Source organism: Cynoglossus semilaevis, chromosome 6 (genome assembly GCF_000523025.1).
Source record: "Cynoglossus semilaevis isolate Cse_v1.0 chromosome 6, Cse_v1.0, whole genome shotgun sequence".
Classification (NCBI taxonomy): Eukaryota; Metazoa; Chordata; class Actinopteri; order Pleuronectiformes; family Cynoglossidae; genus Cynoglossus; species Cynoglossus semilaevis.
Window position 1 is genome coordinate 5,061,477 of NC_024312.1, and position 25,697 is coordinate 5,087,173.

General features: G+C 42.9%; 4 protein-coding genes across 6 annotated transcripts in view; 2 read left to right on the forward strand and 2 right to left on the reverse strand.

The window, feature by feature from the left end:
* Nucleotides 1–521: 521 nt before the first annotated feature.
* LOC103379762 (aminopeptidase N-like) lies at nt 522–8,845 on the reverse strand. The gene is made up of 23 exons (XM_008311428.3): nt 8,681–8,845; nt 8,255–8,352; nt 8,032–8,139; nt 7,679–7,865; nt 7,432–7,574; nt 7,160–7,296; nt 6,943–7,069; nt 6,676–6,830; nt 6,308–6,421; nt 6,086–6,229; nt 5,850–5,915; nt 5,701–5,766; nt 5,267–5,439; nt 5,052–5,131; nt 4,737–4,867; nt 4,572–4,627; nt 3,924–4,071; nt 3,481–3,572; nt 3,145–3,255; nt 2,833–3,000; nt 2,598–2,738; nt 2,450–2,531; nt 522–2,358 (listed from the first exon to the last, which is right to left on the reverse strand). Exons 1-23 carry the CDS (start codon nt 8,833–8,835, stop codon nt 2,176–2,178), a joined length of 2,865 nt encoding a protein of 954 aa, XP_008309650.1. The 5' UTR covers nt 8,836–8,845; the 3' UTR covers nt 522–2,175.
* Nucleotides 8,846–9,556: 711 nt separating this feature from the next.
* Nucleotides 9,557–19,328, reverse strand: LOC103379764 (aminopeptidase N). Its single transcript, XM_008311431.3, has 21 exons — nt 18,964–19,328; nt 17,836–18,139; nt 17,247–17,389; nt 16,711–16,847; nt 16,418–16,544; nt 16,173–16,327; nt 15,367–15,480; nt 15,141–15,284; nt 14,767–14,832; nt 14,460–14,525; nt 14,189–14,361; nt 13,862–13,938; nt 13,489–13,622; nt 13,353–13,408; nt 12,496–12,643; nt 12,316–12,407; nt 12,003–12,110; nt 11,740–11,907; nt 11,507–11,647; nt 10,617–10,698; nt 9,557–10,140 (listed from the first exon to the last, which is right to left on the reverse strand). The coding sequence occupies exons 1-21, from the start codon at nt 19,268–19,270 to the stop codon at nt 9,985–9,987; spliced, it is 2,898 nt and encodes a 965-aa protein (XP_008309653.1). The 5' UTR covers nt 19,271–19,328; the 3' UTR covers nt 9,557–9,984.
* Nucleotides 19,329–20,109: 781 nt separating this feature from the next.
* dnaaf4 (dynein axonemal assembly factor 4) lies at nt 20,110–25,097 on the forward strand. 3 transcript variants are annotated; one of them, XR_003049918.1, is made up of 11 exons: nt 20,658–20,854; nt 21,118–21,262; nt 21,934–22,067; nt 22,133–22,304; nt 22,390–22,520; nt 22,671–22,780; nt 22,863–23,016; nt 23,568–23,673; nt 23,875–23,994; nt 24,451–24,580; nt 24,990–25,097. XR_003049918.1 is itself a non-coding variant. In XM_025056398.1 (9 exons), the coding sequence occupies exons 2-9, from the start codon at nt 21,220–21,222 to the stop codon at nt 23,991–23,993; spliced, it is 969 nt and encodes a 322-aa protein (XP_024912166.1). In that variant the 5' UTR covers nt 20,110–20,319; nt 21,118–21,219; the 3' UTR covers nt 23,994–24,100. The 3 variants fall into 3 exon arrangements, 2 of the variants coding, with proteins under 2 accessions (XP_024912166.1, XP_016888442.1); XM_025056398.1 differs by lacking the exons at nt 20,658–20,854; nt 24,451–24,580; nt 24,990–25,097 and adding an exon at nt 20,110–20,319 and having other exon boundaries at nt 23,875–24,100; XM_017032953.2 differs by lacking the exons at nt 24,451–24,580; nt 24,990–25,097 and having other exon boundaries at nt 20,659–20,854; nt 23,875–24,100.
* The window catches only part of LOC103379790 (homeobox protein DBX1-B-like), a 2,387-nt gene continuing 1,280 nt past the window's right edge, over nt 24,591–25,697 (forward strand). The window contains 3 exon segments of the mRNA XM_025056399.1: nt 24,591–25,096; nt 25,098–25,319; nt 25,584–25,670. Of these exon segments, the coding sequence (XP_024912167.1) occupies nt 25,006–25,096; nt 25,098–25,319; nt 25,584–25,670 (400 nt within the window). The 5' untranslated portion in view covers nt 24,591–25,005.

Below are 25,697 nucleotides of genomic sequence, written 5' to 3' on the forward strand. Positions count from 1 at the left end.
AACCTGTCAACTCAGGTGTGCTACTGCTTGGTTGGAACAGAAACCTGCAGCCGCAGCGGCCCTTCGTGGAACAGTTTGGGCACCCCTGCTCTACGGGATTCACCCCCAGAAGTTTAAACCTCTGGGGGAGGGACGCCCACTGAAGCTAGCTCTCCTGATAACACGCCCTGACGCTCGGACAGTTGTCACCGCCCCAGATGTGGGGCGGTGACAGGAAACCTGGCTTCAGTGGCCTTCTGTCCCCCTGAGGTCTGTGCTTTTTGGGGAGGGGGGGGGGTCCAGAAAGTGGCCCTGGATGTTTGTTGTCAAAGTGATTGATGAAGGCGGGAGAACGACTTTCAGACTGAAACACAAACACTGACCGTGACCTGATCCACGATGACGTCTCCTGCACACGTGGGTCAGTCCACGGCTGTTGACCGTTCACTCTGGGGTCTGATGGAGTTTCAGCAGAAACTTGTCTGAAAGTAGACGGACAGCTTGGTGGCTAGGTAAAAAAAGACATGACAGGAACTGGGTCTTTTTTTTTAATGCTAATTTAATTTGTGGTCTTTTCAGGGACGTGGCCCATTTCCCAGTTTGACATTTGGATGCAGTGAGCTACATACATTTCAAATTAAGAATAAAATACTAAATTGAAAAACATTTTTTTTGAACAGACAGTGTTTAAAGAGTTCTGTGAGGAGCAACGTACAGAAAAGAAAAATAAGAACTAGCTCCTAGTTGTATTGTTAGCATTATGTTAACGTGATTTTATTTGCTCATTGAGATGCAGTTTCATTGGTGTTCTCACTTGGTTTAGCATGTGCTAACAGGTCAAGGAAATGCTCCATTTGTACAAAAACGATTGAAAATTACACAGGAAGTTCAACGACAGGAAAAACAAACAGCTGAATATAACAAATTACAACTGCAATTCTAGTGACTGCCAGTAGGTGGAGCATGATTTTTGTTTTGGTTTACTACCACGGTTTATTTAAGGCTTTGCTGGATCACACTAACAAACTGAGGCACATTAGCATCACCGCCTCAGGTCCGTCACCATTCGTTCAACAACGTTATTTCCTGGTGTTTGTTTATTAACGACACCTCGTTTCCACAGGAAATTCATTAATTTGATAAAAAAAAATAATAGATAATATTAGTAGAACTTAGAACTGCTGTATTTTAGTGCATGAACGTCAAGTTAACAGTTTAGGTTAATGTTCTCTGTTCTACATTCACGTTTCTTTGAGTCCTGTTTGTTCCTTAATTTTTATCTTGATGTGTTTGTATTAAAAATGTAAAAATTTTTTTTTTGTTTTCCCTCTCATTTGAAAAGAAATGTACTTTGGCTCCGGGAACACTAGGGGGAAGAATTCATCGACATATTCATGCAGGAAAGTTCTGTGGAAATGAGGTATCAACGTTTATTAAAACTCGTGTTAAATTTTTTGGTTAGTAAATTTTTGTTAACTTTTTAAAAAAGTTAAAAAATTGGTTTGTTTTTGTGTCTTTGACAAAACTGAACAAAAAGTTTGTTCTGATTTTGCTGTTCAGTGGCTATCATTAAAAAAACGCATTCAAATTTTTGTTGATCTTCATTTAGAAATGAACATGTTCAACATCATCATCGGTATAAAAGGTAAACATAAAGAAAGTCTTAAGCTAAACATAATAATTAGGGATGTCCGATGTTACGTTTTGCCGATATGCTGATATTGTCCAAACACTTAATTTCTGATTCCGATACCAATATAGGCCTGGTAATATTTATTTATTTATCTGTTCAAACCACTGTACGAGTTGCTGGCACCAGCATTCTACATACAATCCCCTGATTATTAAAATAGATTAATAAAAACGAGCTGCAATGCTGCCATCTAGTGGCTTTCATATACAGCAATTTTCCTCAAAACTATTTCTAGGTCAGACATGATTTGGCGAAACCCAATCATTGTTTTCTGGTTTTCATTATCGGAGGAAAAAACCAATAACGATTCTTACAAATATTACATGATTATGCTAATATCGGGCTGATAATATCGGACATCCCTACAAATAATCAATGTTTATAATTTGGTTTTTCTAAATGTAATTTTTTTTTTTAATTCTGTTTTTATCTACTGAGCTAAGATAGCTACGTTAGCTAAAACCTGACTAAAATCTCACAGTGAATTCATGACAGACCAGGACTCACACTGGATTGGGACTAACGGTGGACAAGGGACCAGTCTGGTTGCTGAACCACTCCAGAACCTCGTTCTTGTTCGTCTCCAGCCACTTGATGTTGGCGATGGTCGTCTCCAGCGCCTGCTCCACGGCCAGGGAGGCGGAGCCAAAGCCGATGTGACTGTGCTCTTGGATGAAGTCCTTCAGCTGCCAAAAAGGATGATGGGAAAACAGTTCAGAACGACCGATTGACGGACTGACGTGTGGATCGGGTGTTCGATCGGTGACAGAGCCTCACCTGTTGAAGTTCTGCCTCAGTAGAAAACCTCCTGGTGACGCCGGTGATGATGGAGGAGAAGGAGAAGGAGCCGACGCCGTATCTGAGGAGACGACATCTGAGTCTGTGCTCACCAAGTCTGAACGGGTCTGAACAGGTCAACACTCACTGTGTGAACATATAGTTCCAGTTCTCTCTGACAAAGTTCCAGGCCAAACTCTGTCCCGCTCTGTTTTTAGCCACAGACGTGATGACGGACGACGCGTCCTGTTTACGGATCCTCTCAGGATCTAAAGTGTAGGAGAGCAGTCTGGAACCAAACACATCGTCACGTCAACGACACGCAGGCTCCGCCCACCCCCCCCACCCCAACACGTGATCCATGACGGCGGAGGGATACGTACCTCTGCAGCAGGTGTGGGTGGGCGGAGCAGGCCAACGCTGACATCAGTTTTGCTGCTTCGCTCGCCAACGTGGCGTTTTTAAACTGTGACCAGACGTAGTCCCACTCCGTGTCACCCCCGCCCTCCACCACACTGCAGTACACCACCGTCCGTAGATTAGGTCCAATCCTGAGAGGAAACAGGTGAGATTATAATCCAGATTACGAGTTAGATCTGAAGTTACATGAATCAAATTCACAGCAGTGAATCTGGAGTCACTTCAGTTTGAGTCCAGTGTGAACGGGTGTGTAATCTGGATTACTGCCCACTCACGGATTACTGTGAGGATTCTCCATCCACTGGTTGAACCAGGTGGTGGTCAGCTGCTGACACTCGGACACAGCACTCCTACAGGCCACCTGCAGAGCGTTCACCTGGTTGTACCTTAAAAAACAGAAAAACACAAACACACACGGCATCAGATGCCAAACAAAAAATGGACAAAAATGAACTGTTTCTCTGCGGCCGCGTTCACACTGGACCAGAATCAGGAGTTAAACCACTTCTACAGCCTCAGTGAAGTACAGTGAACTAGGAGTTTTATCTCAGATGATTTCTGACTCTGGTTCACATCAGTTCCACATCAGTTCCAGGTTCTACCTGCATCACTGGTCAGTAAGTGTCTCAGGAACCTCGGTCCAGTTTGACGTCATCTTCTCAAAGTAGAAGAAAAGTGGAGTCACCAGCTTCTTCATGTAGTTCTGGAACAATCAAACACACTTGACTAAACGATTGCCTGTAGCGACATGTTTATCTGCACCACATTTTATCACCTGTCTAATTATGTGCCTACAGCACCCCTGCTGGACAATCACTGGTGAGTTTTTAATCTACATTTTTTTCTATATTTGACTGTACTTGTAGCTATTGGCTAACTATTTTGTTCTTCAAACTTTCATTAGCTTTGTCTAACCTAAGACTGTTTTAAAGGAACATTTAGGCAACTTCAACTGCTTTCCACAGTTTCTTTTGCTAAGCTTTAACTAAGCTAGCCTTTCTTTTTTTGCTCCCTTTGCGGGTTGTCGTCATGGTTGTTGTTGTTGTTGTTGTACCTGCATTGGTTGATACACTTCTGTGCGGTCCAACATCAGGTAATAATAGTACAGGTTATTTAGAGCCGACTGCCAGGGAATGTACTCTGTCTCCCCCTGCAGGTAGACGGTGGTCCTGAGAGCCAGGCTGGTGGAGATCATCTCAGCCCTACGATAAATAAAAACAAGGAAAACTCAGGTAAACACCAAGTTTGATCAAAATAATTAATTATTAATTATTAATAATAATTGCTGTTTTTGCTGTTCATAGCTTTGGCTACTTTCTGAAGAGAGTTTCCTTTTGTCAAGTTTGCAACAATTATATTTATAAAACTTTTGACTTTGTCTACATTTAAATTGTTTTAGCTAGAATTTAAATAGATATTAACTAACCTTCATTTCTTAATAAACTTCAAGATAAAGCTACGACGTAAACTTTTAGCTTTACTTTTAGCGAAATGTTAGCTTTTTTCAAACATATCGCTCCTTGTTGTTACAGCCGTTAATTAGCTAACGTTGAATCATGTCAGGCTAGCTTGCTACAGTTCACCCGGTCCTTTGTTTACTTTTCTTGACATAACAGTGACCAATATGATATTATATAAATATATTATATATTTTACGGTGTTGAAAAAAAAAACATGTTGTGGAGGGTTAGAGAATTCGCACCTGGCCAGATTGAAAGCGTCGTCAATCAACTGAGCTCGGTTCAACACTGGAATCACCTGCAGGTTTTTAAGACACAGCGTCATTTATCACGTAATTATAGCGTTTAAATAAACAAAACACTGAGTGTTTTATCAAGACGTAAACAATAAAAACCAAACTTTTCACCTTATGCTGGGAGTGAAGCTGGCTCAGCAGTCTCTCCCAGTTTCCCAGGTCGTAGTTTACACGGAAATATCCAGTCACGTTAACGTTTGCCAGTACCCACAATCCACCACTCCTCATCTCCAGGTTCACAACTGACGAACAGGAACTCATGGTCATAACATCATCATTTTTCACTATTTTTTTTGTTTGTACTTCATGTACTTGTTTGTACAAGTACATGAAATATATTTTTAGTGCTAAACTTTTAGCTAATTTAGCAGTAGCTCACGGAGGACAGTATCATCCCAACAGCAATAAACCTCAGTTAACACACACCATTTTTCTTCAGCAGCCACCAGATGTCGCTCTTAACGTCACCTGACTTCATCCATCTGACAGGAATCAGCCACTCGTACCTGAAGTGGGAGGGGCATCAGGACGAGGAGGAGCAAAAACAATAATCACAAATTAAGGAAAAAAAAGGTTCTAATGTTAAGATGCACCTGGACTGCCCCCTAGTGGCTAAATGCTAGTAGAACTCTGTCCTGTACTTGTATGGAGACTGGACTGTGACGTTGGACTCTGGATCCAGCAGGAAGTACATCTGTGACACGTTTCCTGTGCTGGTATCTATGGTAACCACAGGGAAGCCCATCTGCAGGACCCAGGGCTTCATGATGTCATCAACAGGAAGAGGAAGTGACATGTTGTTGGCTTTCACCGCCTGTTGACAGAAACATCAGAGATTTTTGTGATGATTGAGAAATAAACATTCAAACAATTGTCTACACAAATGTTTCACCAACACAGATTATTGTGCTAACAGTTAGCCATAATATATTCAAATGAGCTAAAGCAGGCATGAAGGCTAAATTAAATCTAAAAGTTTTAGCAACAACAACAAAATACTTTACTTCAGGACAGATTGCAAACAATAAATAGGAAATGAAGTCAGGATTCTAAAACATCTTCTTCTTTTTCATACCATTTCCAGGTGGTTCCACAGATCGGTTCCTTCCGTGTTACTTTCGGCAAAGTGACTCAGATAAGTCTGAAACACCAGAACACAGGGACAAAGACTTGTTAAAGACAAACGTCAGGTTAGTATCAGTCACTTAATCATTGTAACCTTACACTCAGTCCTTGAACAAAAACTGATTCGGAGAGAAAGTCCGACAACATCCTCAGAACGGCTGCACCCTGGAAAACAGAGACAGTTCATCTGACTGAGGTTCAAACCAACAACCGTCTGTGTCTCTGGGAGCTAAAATCACTGATTTCCTCTTTGGACTTTTGGTAAAGGATAAATCATTGTCATTCAGTACTGACGTGTTTCAACATATGCTGCCCCCAGGTGGACAAGGGTGTACCTTGCTGTAAGAGATAGCATCAAACTGCTGCATAATTTGCTCGGGGAGGACGATGTCATCTTCCTTGGAGGACAGAGGGTGAGACGACGTCAGGGCATCGATTGCAAACGATCTGTGGACGTCTTCCAGAACGATCAGGTCTTTCTGTCGGAAACAGGAAACACGGTTAGTACCAATTTGTTTTCCCTGTGTGCCGGTTTTTCCGTAGCATCGGATTCTCACCACGTTCCACGTTGGCTCAGCGTGGTCTGCTCCCAGGTACGACACGTAGGTGGCGAAACCCTCGTTCAACCAAACCTCGTTCCACCAGCGCAGAGTCACCAGGTTACCAAACCACTGGGCAAAACATGACCGGGTCAGAGCAGATCCAGGACTGGGTTAGAGTCTGTACCCTGGTTAACTACAGTCGAGTTGGGTAGTTAAACGATCAATCAATCAAACATCATCTGTTAGTGAGTTAAATCTGTACTATCAGTAGGACCATCTACCTTCAAGTATAGAATAATGTAACCAGGTGAGGGAGCTCACGAGCTCTGATTAGTGACATGATGATGAGTCGTTGTGGACAGTGAAACAATCAGAACACCAACCATGTGAGCGAGTTCGTGAGCGATGATGGTCGCTGTGGTCTCTTTGTTCCCCGACGACGACGTCAGCGGGTCGTAGAGAAGGTTCGCTTCTCTGTACGTCACCAAACCCCAGTTCTCCATGGCACCGAAGTAGAAGTCGGGCAGAGCGATTTGATCTGTGGACCAACAGTGTGTGTGTGTGTGTGTGTGTGTTTGACAAAAAGTGGTGGGTTCAATTATCTTTACTTTGTGACATTCTCAGATCAGATGAATTCAGACGTGACCGACCTGATTTACTGAGTGGATATGAGATGTTGTAGTAGGACTGAAAGAACTGCAGTACCGGCCCGGTCACCCGGAGGGCGTAGTCTCCTTGACCCAGTTGGATGGCTGTCCTTCGAGCCCAGATTCGAATCTGAAGGCATAAAAACAAAACCTCAGATTTCACCATTCTGTCAGAATAGAAATTTAAAAAAAATAGTCGATATATTTGTCTGTGTTTTACCAGTGTGTGCCCCTGGGTGGCGCTGATGTTAGCAAAGTCACAGACAATGATGGCCAACAGGTATGTTGACATTACTTTGGTTTGTTCAAACTTTGTCTGTGTCACAGTTTCTCCATTGATTGTGCGGTTTACAATGTCTGAAAGTTAGATTTAAAAAAACAACAGATCAGATCAGATTAGATCAGAAAATCATTTGTTCAATTGTTAAATTTTGTCGAATGTTTTTTGGTGACTGTTTGAGTCCCATTTTTGTCCGTGCTGCCTTCACTGACCCGTCTCCTCGCCGTTGGACAGAGCCACGGTTCCAGGAGGGTGAAGGACGGTGATGTTAAAAACAGCTTTCATCGCCGGCTCGTCGAAACACGGGAAGGTTTTCCTGGCGTGGGTGGGGTGCATCTGAGAGGTGGCGACAATCCTGACGGAGAGTCAGAGTCAGAGTTAGAGTTAACCAGCTAGTTTGAACTTAAACTCCAGGGAATCAGAGCAGCCAGGCACAGAGGAGAGGGGGAGGAGCCTTACTTCCTGACTCCGCCCTCGACATATTCACTCCTGTAAAAACCAGCGAGGTCGTCAGCCAGTTCTCCAGAGAACTCAGAGTGGAGCTGGTACCGATGTCCTTTTCTCAGTTTACCCTCCAGTTCAATGACCAGGTACTGAGTCTTAGAGTAGAGCCACCAGGACTTTATACCAGGCGCAGCACCACCACCTGGACAGAACGCAGAAGACATGAGAAAACAGTGAGAAAGTTGAACTGAAGAGTTGTGATGGGACTTAAGGTGGAGTCGTGTTTTGTTTTTTAGAACTTTTAAACCTCAGAATGAGTGGAGGAACCAACAGTGTGTGGTACTGTGTGTGTGTGTGTGTGTGTGTACCTGCAGCAGTGATCATGTGACTCCGCTCCTCACTGTAGTTGAGTTTGTTGGAGTGAATCAGGATCAGGTCTGTTTCTGTCACACACTCAAACTCCACACTTGACCTCCCTGGTCACACACACACACACACACAGATTATTAATCTGGGAAAACACAATCTGGGAAACACAAATATCATGTGACTTGTGATCTATTGATCGCTTCTGGAATGTGCTGGTCTTACCTGTAAACAAGTAGAGGGCGCTGCCTGGGTCAGGGCTCAGACGAGGCCACAGTGTGATGTCATAGCCATGCGGAACTAACGACAATGGAAGACGAAACCTAACACACAAAACCGTAATCGTTATATATACGTACAAATACTGATGTATATTTTATAAATGAACTGTGATTTTGAACCACTAACTTTCCAATTCAAAACCTCATAGAAAAAACCCCAGAAATTTTAGCTCACAGAGACAGAGCAGACGTTGATCCACTGCTGCCTCCATCGCTGAGTTCATATGTGTCATTTGTCATTTGGTCAAAGGTAACTCACACACAAACAAACAAACTGCCCACATGGGGCAGCAGTGCACCAGCAGCCGCTGTGTCCCTGTGAACTAAAATCACTCACTTTCTCCTTGGACTCTGGTCTGTCTTTAATTACCTGTCCCAAGGAGCTGTGATGTCAACTCCATCGTCACCTTCACCTCCTGTCAGGGCAATAGTCCACAACGTGACGATGGTCACCACAGAAACCATGGCCAGAACAATTAGCACGCCACAGAATTTACTTATTAGGCAACGTTTCCCTGAGCTCATGTTGATCAGAGCGAGGACTGAGAGGAGACGGGTCGGTGTGTGAGCTTTAGCTACACTTTCAACCTTGACAGCGTGCGTGCGCACACACACACACACACACATACGTAATAGTTGTCCACAGCAGTAACTCATGTGTGTTGATAACAGCTGATAGTGAAGTTCGCAGGTCACTGTTGTCAGACACGTGATGGTGAATCTGTTATCTGTCGTACAAACAGTAAGGTCTTTGTTTGAGATGGTCCGGGAACTGGACAGGACTACTGTTACTACTGCTAGTACTACTGCTAGTACTACTGCTAGTACTACTGCTAGTGGTGCTACTGCTTTTTTTTCTCATTATATTACAGTGTTATTCTCTGTTTATTTTTCCCCAGCTAACAGGAGCTGCTGGTCCACTACTGCCTCCAGTGGTCAGTTTGTGTCACTAAGGTACATTACCAAATCACACATTTGAACTGAGTGCTGGAAGCAGCAGTCGATCAACGTCTGCTGAGCTAAAATCACAGATTTTCTCTATGAGATTTAGTGTGGGAGACGGTGGTTATTTTTGTACTCTAAACTTTTGATCTTTTGGGTGTTTTAGCCTAGTTTTAGCCTATTCAACAAGCAGGGGGCGCTCACAGAATAGTCCCTTAATGACATAATGACAGCGACTCAAACGGCCACACTTCAAAAACAACAAGAATTAATAAAATAAACGGATCAATAAGAAGCAGCAAAATCTTTGACAAACTCAACTTTAAAATTTAATAATAATAACAACAATAATTACTTGGATTTACAAGAATAGAATCTGGTGTTTGTGATAAATACAAGACATAACATTTTAAAAAATATACTTCATTTTCATTATAAATTATTATTCTTATCAATTCTTTGTGTTTATAAACAAATGGTTTTTAAAAGACCATAATCAATAACCTGACACTGACTTTTTATCACAATCACAGCCTCAGTGAATGACGTTATTACAATTCAAACCTTGATTTAGAAAAGTAAAAAAACAATAACAAAAGGCATCATTCCCCTGCTATCCTTCCATCTTTTATAAAAAAATCCATCTACGACTATTCGCTCTTTCTTCTCTTGCTCCAGCAGGGGTCAGTATTTTAAAAAATCACATAAATATAGGTCTGGTTCACAGTTTCTTCACGCCTTAGTTTCAGCCCTGAACCACTCCAGAACATTCTCCTCATTCTCTGCGATCCACTTCATGTTAGCAATGGTTCTTTCAATGGACTGATCCACGGCTAGAGTTCCGGAACCGAAACCCTCATCTGAGTTATCCTCTTTGAACTGCCTCAGCTGGAACCACAGAAGAAGAACAGTAAAAATCTAAACGTTCACTTCTATGTCTGATGGAATGAACTAAAGTATTAGCACCACCAAATTCCTTAAAAAAAAATCAGTGATTTTAGCTCTCAGGGACACAGTAGTTGTTGGTCCACTGCTGCCTCTTGTGGTCAGTTTGTATCACTGAGGTGAATATGCACAAAGTTGAACTCAGTGATGGAGGCAGGAGGCAATCGGCAGCTGCTGTGTCTCCATGAGCTAAAATCACTGATTTTTTCTATGAGGTTTGGTGTGGGAAGTGTTTAGATGAAGCGAGTCTTCCAGACTAAAATATCTAGTTTATCCCACCTTTTCTGAAGCCCCGCCCCTTGATTGATTTTTTGTTGAACAATAGATTATAACATTATAATCTAAGACCATAATCTAACAGTAGAGAAACTGGTTGATGATAAATCAGAGCTGTAAAGATAAAGGAGAAATCCTCTGACCTCTTTGAGCTCAAACTCAGTGGAGAAGCGTTTGGTGATGCCGTTGATGAGGTTGGAGAAGGAGAAGGAGCCTCCACCGTATCTGTGAGGGTAGAAACCAGAGCAGGGTTTTTTTTACTGACAGATGGCGCCACCTTCTTCGCATTCATCTTTAAATACATCTGGGTCAGAGTTGATTTTGACAGCTGTAAAACCTTTTCTCATGATCTCGGCCTCTTAGTCACAAAGATCATGGTTAATATTTATAACGTCCAGTGTAAACAGTCTGTAAAAGTTGGGTCTGACGGTAACACGGCTGTAAATCTGTTTTTTTATTGACTTGAATTGATGAAGCAGAACTTGTTAAGTTTAACGACGTGTCAGCAGAGTTCATAAATCTGTCTCTTTATGACACGGTGTTAAATCTCAATCAGGAGCAGAGGGAGGAGGGGGGGGGTATTGAACATCAAGGTTCAATGCCCTTTTTTTGCCACAACAAAAGTATTTTTTGAACCTCCAGCAAATGAAAAACCTTACATAAACTTTGTGCTCAGACAGAGTAGAATGGAAAACCCAAACTAATACTTTAATTCAAAGTATTAGATAAAAATTTTAAATACATTAATCATTAGTAATGTTTTTAGCATTAATTCATTTAAATATATTTAAAATTTGTAAATGTAAATTCACAATATTTACAGGATTTGTTCAGGAAACACTGGGACAGTGTTCATCATTTGGTAGGTGCAATATACAAGTTCACCACCAGGGCCAACAAAAACCCATTGACACCTGAATAGTTTAATCTTTGTTAGACAATAGCTGTAATATTTTTAACATCAGTTTCAAAGGTGGGAATAAAATCTAATTTTAACTGACGTCAGGAAGTGACATCATTAAACCGGACTTACTCTGTGAAAATGTAGTACCAACGGTCTCTCACAAAGTCCCAGGCCAGAGGTTGACCCACCACGTTGTTGGCGATATAGACGATGGTGGAGGTGGCGTCCTGTTTTCGGATACTGTTTGGGTCCAGAGTGTACTCCAGGTACCTGAGGGTGGACGTTAGAAAAAGTCGGATTTGTAATGTTGCGGTTCGCTAACATATTAACGCAGAATGTGTGCGCTAGTAAGTGTCGCTAACCTGTTCAGTAGCCAAGGCTGTTTGGTGCAACTCAGAGCAGATCGCAGTTTCTCTGCTTCGCTGGCAATGGTTGAGTTCTTAAACTCTAACCAGGCAAACTCCCACTCTTTAGCTCCACCTGCTGCAATGGCGTTGCAGTAGACGGTAGAGCGCAGATTTGGGTGTATGCTGGAAATGCAAACAGATTTTTATTGTGGAAAAATCTTAATGATAAAAAAATAAAAAGTCCTGTCCAGACAGGAAGTGATGTCAAATTGACTCACGAGTTATTGCCGGTGGTCATCCACTGCTGGAACCAGGACTTGACCAGATCCTGACATTCTTCAAGACCAGTTTTACATGAGAGACTGATGGCATTCACCTGGTTGTACCTGGGAGAGGAGGAGCAGAGAGGTGAGAAGGTGAGAGGAGAGGGAGAAAGAGGAAACAGGAGGTGCACAGAGATGGTTGGAGGAGGCACTGGGGTCACATGTCCTTCAGGAGTTCAGAATCTGGAACCTTCTGGTCTAATGTCTGGGTTCAGACTCTGCAGTCCTGCAGGATCATCTTAGACCAGACTCCTGGTTCTGGACTTACTGGTCCATGTGTCCTTTTGGAACATTGGTCCAGTTCCCCGTTATATTCTTGAAGTGATAGAACAGTGGTGTGACCTGTTTCCTCAGGTAGTCCTGAAACCACAGAGTTCAAAGGTCAGGAGAGTCATGTTTACAGTAGACCTGTCGTTTCAGTTTCTTTAGGCTACCGCTAAGTCCAGACCTGCATGGGTCCATAGACCTCGGAGCGGTCAAACATGAGTGAGAAGAAGTCTAGGTTGTTGAGGGCAGATGCCCAGGGCATGTACTCCAGCTCCTTGTTCAGGTACGTGGTGGTTTTGAGGGCCCAGACCGTTGGGATGATCTTTGCTCTGTGGATAGTCATAAAAAAACAAAAAACAAAACAAACACCTGCAGTCACTTTCCCATTCAGAAGTCCATAGAAAAAGCAGTGATTTCTGCTGCCAAGAACAGTAGTCCAAGTCCGAGTCCAAGTCTGAGTCCGAGTTGGTGTTGGAGTCTGAGTCTACCACTGCCTCCGTTCTCTTCCAGTTCCACTAACACAAACAGACCAAAGGGGGCAGCAGTGGAGTTAGTTTGGTCGAATGGCAGAGCGATTTTTTAGCGTGCTGTTAAACTCTGACGGTGAGATAAAGATCTGAACACATTCCTGTAAAGAACTTTGTTTTTATGAGCTGATTGTTCTGTGTTCTGTGGACTTTGGTGTTTGGGTCATAAAATCCTCTTAGCGACAATACAACTTGAATATGGATAAAAAACACTATCAGTTCTCCATCTGTGGTGATACTTCCCTGATTAATGGTTAGCGAGTTTTCCTGGTAAACTGGGAGACGATGGGTTTCGATCCTGTGACTGTAGACCAGACTGGACCAGACCAGACTGGACTGGACCAGACTGGACCGGACCAGACTGGACCGGACTGACTGCTCAGGTTTTAGGAAAGTAGTTAGAAATCTGAATCTGCTGTTTTCTTAACTTCAGTCCAAGAACTCTAGTTTCAGCCAATGTTTTTCTTCTACATGAGGAGAAGCCAAGGTTGGACCACGTGTCCGGACGTACCTGGCCAGGTTGAAGGCGTCGTCCACCAGCTGAGCTCTGTTGATGACTGGAATAATCTTGAAGGAAAAGAACGACGATCATGTCACATTTCAGAGAAGTTACCAAGGTGGAGCTGAACCCGACCAGCAGCTCTTACCCTGTGATCTGTTGCTAGCTGATTGAGCAGTCGGTCCCAGTTACCGTCGTCATAGTTGACCCTGTAGTAGCCCGTCACATTAATGTTGGCCAGAACCCAGTCAGATCCAGTCACCTTCATTATTTCAGTGCTATCTGTGGAAAAGAGAAAAATGTACAATAGGTTTCTCAATTAATCTTCATTCATATTCATGGAGTTCAAATCATCTTCTCAACTGAAAGTCTCAACGACGATTTACTGCACGGAGACAAACTGACCACAAGAGGCAGCAGTGGACCAGCAGCTGAATTGACCGACTTGCTCATTTTCTCTGCGGACTTTTCTAATTTTCTACCAAAAGTCAATCTCTTCAGAAAAAATCAGATTACTTTACTTGATTTCTTCGTCAACCAAAACGTTGGCTGCACAGCTTCCTTCTTCTGCCACTTCATTGGAACGATCCATTCATAACTGTGAAAAATGTTAAAGTACAGATTAAGCGCCAAAGTTTTTAGGATTCAATGGAAGCTAGCTGAGGTCTAACAGAACAGGAGACAACATGGGACTATAAGAGAATGACAGTTTGGATTATTATCCTGGAATTCCTGGGATTATTATCAACACTTTGACATATCCTCTCCGGTCCATAATGGATCTGGACTGGACTGGTCCTGTAGAACTGAACGAGTTCCCTGTTTAACCAGAAAGTCCACATTCTTACTTATAGTCGGACGGGGTGGTGACGTTGGAGTCTGGGTCCAGGAGGAAGTGTTGCTGACGGACTTCACCGGTGGTGGTGTTAATGGTGACCACAGGAAAACCCATCTGCAGAACCCAGGTGTTCATGATGTTCTCCAGAGTGTCAGGCAGAACAGTTCCAGTCTGATTCACTGCCTGTGCAAGGAAAAGCACAAACAGTACCATGAGATGTTCAGACATTGGCCTTCAGACATGGATCATCAGACTGGGATCTTCTGTAGAGGAGCACCAACCATCTGCAGATGTCTCCACAGGTCTGTGTAGACGGCGTTCCCAAAGGCAAACTCCTTCAGGTAGGTCTGAAAAAACATGGAAGAAAGACAAGTTCTTTAATCTGTCAGGGTCAGTACCAGATTCCAGTGAACATCTGAAAGCAGGAACTTCTGATGGTTCCTGGAACTGTGTGTGTTTTACTGTCCAAAAACGTAAAAACGACTCAAATGAACTCGGTAACAGTTCTGACTGCAGGAACTGGGAACAGTACCAAGTGCTATTTGTACAGTATGTGTTTTTAGTGCAGGATCTGAACCTGGTTCTCACCCTGAGTCCCATGGTGAAGATTTCTTCAGTCAGAAAATCTGACAGCATTCTCAGAACAGACGCCCCCTGTGGACAAAAGAAATATGACAAATATTTAAATTAAAATAGAGAGAAAAAAATGAAAACTATATTTTAATGTTCAATCAAATGTAAAATGGAGTCTGTTATAACCAAGTAAATGAGGATGTCATCGACAAAGGGTTATGGATATAGCAGCTCAATATATATTTATATATACATATAAAATATATATTTTCTAAATATATTTTATATGTATATACATGTATATATATTATATATTTTGTTTTTTATATTTTTATACATGTGTGTATGTATATGTATGTATATACGTATATATGAGAGAGTGGCGCCACCTTGCTGTATGAGATAGCATCAAACAACTCGCTGATCTGTTCTGGTTTCTGAATGTCTTCTTCCTTAGAGGACAGAGGGTGAGACGAGGCCAGCGCGTCCACGGCGAACACTCTGTGGACGTCACTGAGGACGATCAAGTCTTTCTGTCAGGAGAAGATTCAGACCACGTCATCAAACCAGTCACCGCCATCTCCAGAGTACGGCCAATCAGAGAACAGCTCTTACCACGCCCCAGTCCGGTTCGGCGTTGTCTCCTCCCAGGTATTCCACGTAAGACGCAAAACCTTCATTCAGCCAAAGGTCGTTCCACCACCTCAGGGTCACCAGGTTTCCAAACCACTTCACACGACAGAGACACAGAGAACGTTACGTCGTAGCTATGTCGCTGTTCTCTTGTCCACATCTATCTATACACACATAGATATATTTCTATTAAGAATTCTGAATCAATATCTCTAATCTTAATCTCACATTTGAAACAATAATTCCAATCTGCAGTCCTTATCTCTAATCCTAATCTACAATTCATTCATATAATCCTTATCTCAAAATCTCTCGTCTAATCTAATCTTGTTTTCTGGTCTTCATCAGTAACCTTAATCTGTAATCCTGGTCCTAATTTCTGATTGTATTCTCTAATCCTAATCTCTAATCGTCCATCCCAGTTGACTCTTTCACATGTCCCAGATGTGTTGACGTTAGGAGTTGGAATGATCTGATTTTGAAGGTGAAGTTTAGGGATGTCCGATAATAACGGTTAACCGATATCTCTGTAAGAATCAATTTCGTTTTTTTCCTGTGATAATGAAAACACAATACCTGGGTTTCACCAAATAATGTGACCTAAAAATTGTTTTGAAGTGAGAGTGAATTATTGTGTCTGTCTTTAACCCAAACAGCTGCATATATATTAGTATTGGTCAAGATCGGAATCGGAAATTTAGTGTTTTGACAATATAAGCATATCGGATATCGATAAAAAGTTCATATCGGACATCCCAAGTGAATTTCTCTGCTGTTAGAATTCAGACCATGTGGGCCAGTTCGTGAGCGATGATGGTCGCGATCCTCTCCTTGTTGGAGTTGGATGAAAATCTCTCGTCGTAGAGCAGCGCCGTCTCTCTGTAGGTGATCAGACCCCAGTTCTCCATGGCCCCGGCGTTAAAGTCCGGCAGAGCGATCTGGTCTGGAATTAGAATCAGTCCAGAAGTGGGTTCATTAAAACCTGGACCTGGTCAAGGTTAAAGACTCATGATCATCCTGGTTGTAGGTTTACCAGATTTGGGCAGAGGGTAGCTGGAGTTATAGTACTTCTCAAAGAACTTGAGGATGGGTCCAGTTTTGTTGAGAGCGTAAGCTCCTTGCCCAGCGTTGATGGCCGACTTCCGAGCAAAAATACGGATCTGGAAAAAGATGAAAAAGAACAGGATAAGTTTGGTGGGTTCCTTTGGACTGGTGTTCTTGTACTATTTGTTGTTGTTGTTGTTGTTGTACACAACGCAGTACTCATGACACACAGTCATGAGACAGAGTGAAAGGAACAAAGTAGTGAAGTAAAAAAACAATAACCAGAGTTTTGTCGCTGGTACTCTCGATGTAGCCGAAATCACAGACGACGAAGGCCAGGAGGTACGTGGACATTTTCTCTGTCATTTCAAATGACGTCTTCACCAGTTTCTCACCATCGATGGTGATGTTAACTGATTCTGGAGAAGAGAAGAAGAAGATAAAGAGAATGTTACTGGAAAGTTCATGGTTTTACGTCGTCCACGGTCACAAAATTCAGCTGGTGCTTTATTCCGTTGTCAGTGGTTTGTGACCTGCAAATGTGCCTAAAAACATTGGTTGTGAAACTATATTAAACCAAGACATCAGGTCCCTACGTCAGATAAGAGACATTCAGGTGCTAAATCAAAACGTGGGAAGACACAAACTTTCACTCCTATCATATGAAACTGTTTGCTCTATCGTTCTCAAACGACTTTTAGCTCTTCAGTTTTGTCAGTTTTCAGCTAACATGTCTTGTGCTAACGTTGATAACTTTTACGTATAGTGATAACATGTTTCTTCAGAACACCATTTTTTGTTTGAATTGTTCAGCTGACCTCTCTCGGCACCGTTGGACAGCGCTACCATTCCATAGTCGTGGATCAGACTTATGTTAAAGTAGGATTTCATCGCAGGTTCGTCCAAACAGGGAAAAGCTTTCCTGGCGTCTGTCGGCTGCATCTGAGTCGTGGCAACTATCCTAGAAGACGTAGAGAAAAAAAACTTTAGATTTTTCTGAATTTATTCTGTTGTTTTCCGCCTATTTTTTTTTATTTTTAATAATTTTTACCACTCCCTTGGAAAAAACTCAGAGCTTCAAATTTATTCCCCATCTTATACAATGCTTTATCTGAAAACCAAGATGGCGGCGAACCTTATCATTGGTGCTGCACTAATTTTACAATTAGAGTTATCTACATGGTCATCAGTAGGGGGCAATGTTGTGCCAATAATGTAGGCCTAAAAACTGCTAAAAATGTTCTGGTTTTCAAATTCTTTGCTCCGACCTGATAATTGAACAACTTTAGACCTAAGTTTAAAGAGAATTAAAACATTAGGAGGCGCTGTAAACAAACATGAACATTCATGAACATTTGCCTGTATGATCTAAGTTCATTGCAGCTGCAGCTCAGAGTACAGACTTACTTTGTCTCGTTACCTTCCTTGTACTCGCTCCTGTAGAAACCGCCCAGGTCGTCAGCCAGCTCTCCATGGAACTTGGTGTACAACTTGTACTCACTGTCCTTGGTCAGTTTACCGTTCAGCTGCAGGACCAGGTACTGAGTCACGTCCCAGAGGAAGCTGTTCTTGATCTGCGGTGCCTCCGCACCACTGACGGAGGTGAGCGTTGCTGTGTGCCCATTGGCCTGCGTGGTGTAGTTCAGCTTGTTGGAGTGGATCAGGATCAGGTCCGTGTCCTCGACACACTTGAAGTGGAAGGTGGACTCGCCTGAGTTCGGATGAAAACAGATCCGTTTCAACAGCGATTCATTTGACTCAGAGTGACGGCTTTAAAGTGTTTTTGTACATGGTACCGACCCATGGTCAGTGTTGGTCGAGTTTGAGCGCCCTCTGCTGTTACAGTCATCCTGAGAGATACTGTTTCTTTGTAAAATCATGGCTGATAACAGGGATTCAGACTTTGTTCCCCGTGTGTCTCGGAGAAGGAAGTTCTTGTTTCCGTTTTTTCTCCGACTACTCTCTGAAATGCTAATGCTAAGCTACAGTAACTATTCTTCCACAGACACATCAGACGACTTTCTTGAGGCCAATGCTGAGCCAACAACACAAAGGACGTCTATTGATAGTCCAGTGATGGAGTTGGTTGGGTTTTTCGTCTCTTGTTTTTTTTATCACCACAAAAATATTTAAAGAAAAGGTAAAATACCAATTTTGATAGAGAATAGCTGTGATTTTCTTGGTCTCCATCACTGAGGTCAAATGTCTTGTTTTGTGACTTCATTTTGAGAAATTTTTCTTTTTAGATTTACCTATAAGACACAAACTGACCACACGAGGCAGCAGCGGATCAAGAAATACTCTGTCTATGTGAGCTAAAATCATTGAATTTCTCTGGTGGTGAGAGGGAGTGGTTTTACAAACTCATAAACACAAAGGTTTGTCTGACAGTAAGATAATTATGTCAACACTTCATAAAGATATTAGAGATTATGGGATGTATTCAGATTTCTTTTTTTCCCCCATGACTAAATACGATGATTTGGTTCTTCAGAGCAGGGTTCTTCAACAGTCACCTGGTCCAGGACATCTTACCTGTGAAGATGTAAAGACCATTCACAGGGTCTCGTTTCAGGTGTGGCCTAAGAGTTACATCGTAGTGAATCGGTTCCAAGGTCTTGGGGAGTCGATACTGGTCCCAGGTTTCGTTGGATGGCGTTGGTGTGGTGGCGGTGGCGGTGGGATTGGTGGTGGTTCCAGGTTCTGTGGGTTTCACCTCGTTGTTTTTGGCCTTTTCTTGTGAGTAAACCACAGACAGAGCGATGATGGTCGCTACGGCGCCGGCTCCGAGGATCACCCCGACAATGCCGACCCCTTTGCTGATGTAGAAGCCTTTACCCATCACGACGGTCGGTCAGTCTGTCGCTCTGTCGTCTGTGTTGGAGGACGGGTCTGTGTTCAGGAGCAGCTTTTATCTGCAGCTGTGGTTCAGTGTTCTCCCTCCCATCAACGCCCATGTCAGTCATTAACAGTAAGATTAGAGTTTGATTAGCACGGGCAACACTCTCACATTCGGAGAAAACAAAAGTCAACCAGCCGTTTCCGTTGTTTTTTCCGTTGGTTTTTATTGTCATTTAGTTTAGTTTTTGTTGGTTAGTTTATATTTCATCTCTCTGTCTTTTTTCCATCATTTTTGACATTCAATATATTTTGCGATACTATAGTTATGACGATATATTATGACGATATATAAAACATCAATAACTGATGGAGGAGACTGATATGGGATCAGGAAATGAAATATCGCAAATATTTCGCAGTATTTCAGTGTATGGATATTTTCTTACAGCCCAAACAATTACAGACATTATACTGAACTTTTGAAGCTTGTTTTGAGCTTGTTTTGAGTTGAACAACAACAACTGAATCTAAAAGAACTGAGTTTGAACCCAAATAAAGTAATGTGATGGCAGAGTTTCATTTCCAGGTTATCGCTCTTCGTTTAATTTTTTTTATGACTTTTTATCGCTGAACCTTGATATCCTTGTGACCCTGGAGTTCCAGGTCAAAAAAACAAGGCCAAAACTGTGGGATGATGAACATAAAGTCTTCTCTTCGCTGTGTTGGCGCCGATGGAAACTGCTGAGTCAGCTGCGTTAAAAGCAGAGAACTGATAGTTACGGAGCAGAGTTAAAGATTGATCTCGGAGCAGTTTTATGAAGCAGCAGATATTTCCTCTCAGTGGCGATGAGGAAGAACAAAGACAGTGGTTCAGTACAGTGGTATCACCGCCTGCTGATAACAACGCTGACTTTGATTTGATGGGTCAAAGGAAAGACCCGGAACACTTCACTGATGGAGCTGATTGGAGTATTTACTGTACTGTCACTTGATAACTGAGGTGTTGACTGGGATTGTCTCCTGTATCAGAACTTTACTGTTCCACCGGCGGTGATTATTTTTTATTCTTAATATAATCATAATTTACAAACAAGAAGAAAAGAAAAATAGAACTCCCATCAGAAACATTAGACTTTCTCATTTTTAATTGGATAAATCTATAGTTATATATGTAAATATATATGACATTATATTGAACATTTGGAGACTGACGCTGTATATTGATATATATTGACTGTATCTCCCACCGCCCCCGCTTACTACTAGCTGAAGACTCTCTCTCTCCCTCTCTCTCTCTGTTTGGTTACCGTAGTAACCAGACGCCACTCGCCGCCGACGAACACACACACACTTCCATTTACTCTTCTTCGTTGTTCGTTTTTCCAGTTCAAACCCGTCGGTATTTTTTTTTTTTTTTTTTTTTGAGTTTTCGTTTCACCTTCAGTCGTGTTCGTGCGCTAACATGCCGGTGATCGTTACAGACTTCACGTGGACGCAGACCGAGGACGCGGTGCGCGTGCACGTGCCTCTTAAGGGGGCACGAGCCTGTAAGGTCGACATAATCTCCACCGACCGATACCTAAAGGTAATGACGTCATTAGAAGGCTTTTAAACAAAAGTAGAAAAAAAAAACTCTGAAAAAAGAAACGGTTTTATTTATTCCACTTTTCTTCAGTCTGTCTTTGTACAAGTGTGGATACAGGAGCACTGTGGGCCACATCACTGTGGGCCACATCACCGCGGGCCACATCACTGTGTGGGTCACATCACTGTGGGTCACATCACTGTGGGCTGCAGTACAAAAGCGTCTGATTTTTCTTTCTCATCCTTCTGTTTCCTGCTGCTCAGGTGCATTTCCCTCCGTTCCTCTTCGAGGCGTTTCTGTATCGACCCGTGGACGAAAACCGAAGCTCAGCCAAGATCGGAAACGGAGTCGCTGTCTTTACTTTAATGAAAACATCCAGAGAAACCTGGGAGCAGCTGATGATGTCATGTAAGAGCGCCACGTAAATGTCCAGACTGACGGACGACTGACAACGTTTGACAACGTCAAGAGAAACATTGAATTACATTTAAAAATTTATTAACTTTGATTATTAATGCAAATAATTTACAGAAAATATTTTAACTTAACAATCAGACAGACTCTAACAAAAAATGTCTAATTATTCACTCTCCTGCACCAAAGTCCATAGAGAAAATCATTGATTTTAGCTCAGAACAAAGGCCGACTTTGTTTAATTTTTGTTAATATTTATTTGTTAACTTTTGTTAATATTCTGAGGCAGGTTTTCATATCTTCAGTTGGCTCTTTTGTTAATATTCTGAGGCAGGTTTTAGCAGGTTTTTTGCTCACATAAACACAGTAGCTGCTTGTACAATGTTGCCTCATGTGGTCTTTTTATGTTACTAAGTTAAAATTGAACAAAACATTTCTGTTGATACGGTCAAAAAAACAACACTCGTGAAACTTAATGATGGAGTCAGTAGTGGATCAACAGTCGCTGTTCCTCTGAGCTAAAGTTGTTGTTTTTCTCTATGGACTTTGGTGAGTGAGAGTTACTCTTTAACACTCTTCAGTTTCCCGTGAGGTCAGTCTTTTTTCTAAAAAGTAATCAATGATTGCGAACAAACACTTTTCTGTTTGTGTTTCTGTTTTTTTAGGCGATAAAGAAACCAAGCAGCAGCTGAGGGAAGAAGTTCTGCTGAAACACCAACAGAAACTTTCATCACAGTCCAGATCTAAAGCTGAGAAACAGCAGGCAGAGAAGAAGTACTTACTGGAGACCATGATGAAGGTAAATACAACAGCGCCACCCTCTGCTCGCCTTAACCAGATTAACTCAAACACCCTTTTTTTCAGCTGGAACAGGATGTAAGAGACAACATCCAGAAGATGAAGGAGGCGGAGCGTCAGAAGACCACGGCAGAGCTGGAGGCGTGGCAGGAGATCTGCGAAAAAACAAACACCAACGAAGAAGAAGAAGACCTGAAGAAAAAAGGAAAAACAAACAGTGAAAACATCAAGCAGCCAGGTCAGTGGATGTCCTGTTATGTTAGCCTAGCATTAGCTAACTTGTAGAGCTGTGTGTAAAACACAAGTTTTCTGTTTTGTTGAAGTGAGAACCTGCAAGAAAAAAACGGAACAGAAGCGAACTCCTCCGAGAACCTCAGGAAACATTCAGGTCACGTTCACGCCTCGAGTTTTCCCAACGGCCCTCAGAGAATCCAGGGTCCAGGAGGAGGAGGAGGTCAGTCCTTCATGGAGAAGATTTCTAGAATTGGTTCTTCATCCGGCTTTGTTTTAACACAGAATGCTTTTTTTTGGCTTAAGCAGCAGGGGGTGCTAATGCATCTGTCAGTACTTTAAACTACATTACTGTCTTTTTCTCAAACGACAGTGGTTAAAGAACCAGGCCGAGGCTCGACGTTCTCGCAGCTCAGGTGCTGAAGATCTGCAGGAACTGAGTGAGAACGAGAAGAACCCAGAGTGGCTGAAGGACAAGGGAGAGTGAGTGCAAACCATCGATCTTCTGATCTGGTTTTACTGGTCCATGTCGTCACTGAAGGCCTGACCTCTGACCCTCCTACAGCTGCTACTTCAGGTCAGGTGACTACCAGAGTGCGGTCAACGCCTACAGTCTGGCCCTCAGGCTCAACCAGAACCTGCTCTCAGTTTGGTCCAACAGAGCAGCCAGTCACCTGAAGCTCAGGAACCTGCACCAGGCAGTCCAGGACTCGTCTCAGGTCTGGACCCGGTCTCTGAACAAGTGCCTAAGACCTTCAGGAACTATCCTAGTCTTAGTCCTAACTGTTGGTCTGAGACTAAGACCTTCAGGGACTATCCTAGTCTTAGTCCTAACTGTTGTTGTTGTCGTCCTGGTCTTCGTTGGGGGGGTTCTGTCGGTGTGACTGTAGTTGAGGCCTGGATTAGTCTGGATTACCTTCAGATCAGCACCAGAGGATCAGCGATCACTATGTGTTAAAAATGAGAAATGAGTCCATTGAAAAAGTCAGTGATTTTAGGAAACGCTGGTCCACTGCTGCCCTCTGTGGTCCGTTTGTGTCACTGAGGTAAATTTTTAATTTGATTTAGATTTTAACCAGTGATTTTTTTCTATGGCTAATGTTGGGGAAGAGTAAGAGTGTTAGCATGTTAGCGCGCCAAAACTATCAAATAAATAAAACGTCAAATTTTACAAATGCAGTGGAACAGTGCTGTAACTTCTGCGGAGCAACACTGCCTCCGTGTGGACCAACTGAACAACAACATGTGTGTGTGTGTGTGTTTCCCTCAGGCCCTGGACTTGTCAACACCTGCTGTTCCCTCCAATGCAGCGTCCAGAGCCAGAGCTCATGTTCACAGAGGAGCGGCTTTCTGTGAGCTGGAGCTCTACGTGGAAGGTCTGACACACACACACACACACACACCCCTAACCTAACCTATCAGTCACTGTAACATACTACAGAATAGAAAAAGAGTTTTATCAAATTGTTACATGACTGCCCCCTGCTGGACAAGTACAACATTTGTTATTGTTTCAGTCAATAGTAGGTTAAACTTAATCATCCCTCCCTCTGCCTCACCCCCCCCCCTCCCCAAAGGTCTTCAGGATTATGAAGCAGCTCTTAAGATTTTTCCGGACTCACCTGGTCTGCAGTCGGACGCTCAGAAAATAAGAGACGTCATCGAGGGGAGGGAGACAACGTCTGCCTCCTGGTGAGGTCACAAGTGTTGTTCTGGTGTTAAGACGCTAGTGGCACAAACTGGCCACAGGAGGCAGCAGTGGACCTGCACATATTTAAATAATAAAAATAATTTGCAGTGAAAGTCGTATCCAGAATCTTCTCGTCCCTGACAGAACTTTAAAAACCTCCTCCTCCTCACCTCCCATTCTGCGTCTTCCTCCTCCTCACCCCCCCTTCTCCTCTACCTTCTCCTCCTCCTCCATCTCAAAGGTTTTCAATCTTCTACACCAACACTTGAGTTTGGTCTCTCGTTAGTGTTCATTCAGACGACGATGCTTCAGACAATGACTCTGACTTTGAGCCTCCTCCTCCTCCTCCTCCTCCTCCTTCTGTCACAGTGATGAACAGATTGAAACAGAAAGGAAACGTGTCTTTACTGAGAGTTGACAGATTTACACTGTGTGTGTGTGTGTGTGTGTGTGTGTGGTCCAGGTCCTCCAGAGACACGTCTGCTGCTCTGATCTGATTGGTTCAGATGATCTGCACTTAGTTTATTAGGCTGGACCAGGACCAGGACCAGGACCAGGACCAGGACCAGGGAAGGCTAACATCTGCCAGAGATGTAATGCTAATGTAACATGCTAATGCTAAACAGGGACTTGTCAGGGACCTTATGTTTGAATAGAGCAGGTCAGAGCTAAAAAAAAAAAAACAAAACCCTGATTGAGCCACATGGTTCAACAGTGTTTGTGACAGCGCCTACCTGAGGACAGTAGTGGAACAGCTGGCTGTGACTTCAGGATCTTTACTATAATTTTTTTTTCACTCACTGTTTTTAAGTTACTTTTCTTCAGTGTCTGTGAGTTTGGACCAATCACAGGCTGTACAACTGTTGACCAATCACTGCTCTCCGTCTGAGCCCCTGATATAATAGATTGAAAAACTCTCGCCGCTGACACTCACCCTCTCTCACCCTCTCCGGGTGTTCACTGACTCTACATTTATTTGCTGTGACTCTGTTCCTCCTTCAGTCCCGGATCTTCCGTCATGTTCCGCTGCAGCGGCCTCTCGACTCCTCTTTACCCGTCCTTCCTGCCTCCTCCGTCGGCCTTCTCTCCTCCGTCGTCCCGCTCTCTGAGTGGAGCATGGTCTGGCGCTCAGCCGCCCGGCCAGCGCCCTCCACCGGACCCTGACCTCCACGATTCCCGGGCCAGACTCGATGCCTCTTCGCCCGCTGCCCGTGGCCTGTGTCCGGGCTGCAGCTCCGAGCAGCAGCTCCGGATCACCGCACAGAACCAGCCCGAATTCTGGACTCAAGTTCGGCGTCAACGCCATTCTAGCTCCGTCCACACGAAGCAGCGGTGAGAAAAACTAACTTTGATTTTGACATTAATAAAAAAAATATTCTAACGACGATGGACAAAGAAACAAACAAACAAAAAAATACAATTTTGTTTTTGTATTTTTGACTGAGTCGTATTTACTCCCTAAAGACAGAGTATATTTTAACGTGAAACCACGCAATATATTTCGAGGAAATCTGAATTTTACTTAGTATAAAAAGTTATTTGGCCAGAACAAAAAGCAATAATAAAAAATATTCATTGTTTTTTTTTCTCTTTCAGTCCAAACTCTTCAGACCAAATCCTTCCTTCCTTCGTTCTTCGACGCCTCAGACCTGCAGCCCTTCATCACAGCCACTTATTTTACTGGTGAGTCTGAAAACAGGAAGTACATGA

Excerpts from the sequence above, each read along its gene's own strand:
- LOC103379762 (XM_008311428.3), bottom strand. The coding sequence starts at position 8,835 with ATGAGCTCAGGGAAACGTTGCCTAATAAGTAAATTCTGTGGCGTGCTA. Across the intron at positions 6,831-6,942 it reads ATATCCACTCAGTAAATCAG|ATCAAATCGCTCTGCCCGAC; the intron begins GTCGGTCACGTC and ends GTTGGTCCACAG. Across the intron at positions 3,256-3,480 it reads CCTGAGACACTTACTGACCA|GTACAACCAGGTGAACGCTC; the intron begins GTGATGCAGGTA and ends CTGTTTTTTAAG.
- LOC103379764 (XM_008311431.3), bottom strand. The coding sequence starts at position 19,270 with ATGGGTAAAGGCTTCTACATCAGCAAAGGGGTCGGCATTGTCGGGGTG. Across the intron at positions 18,140-18,963 it reads TGGTCTTTACATCTTCACAG|GCGAGTCCACCTTCCACTTC; the intron begins GTAAGATGTCCT and ends ATCCGAACTCAG. Across the intron at positions 16,848-17,246 it reads GTCCAACGGTGCCGAGAGAG|AATCAGTTAACATCACCATC; the intron begins GTCAGCTGAACA and ends TCTCTTCTCCAG.
- dnaaf4 (XM_017032953.2), top strand. The coding sequence starts at position 20,732 with ATGCCGGTGATCGTTACAGACTTCACGTGGACGCAGACCGAGGACGCG. Across the intron at positions 21,263-21,933 it reads GGAGCAGCTGATGATGTCAT|GCGATAAAGAAACCAAGCAG; the intron begins GTAAGAGCGCCA and ends CTGTTTTTTTAG. Across the intron at positions 22,521-22,670 it reads GGGTCCAGGAGGAGGAGGAG|TGGTTAAAGAACCAGGCCGA; the intron begins GTCAGTCCTTCA and ends CTCAAACGACAG.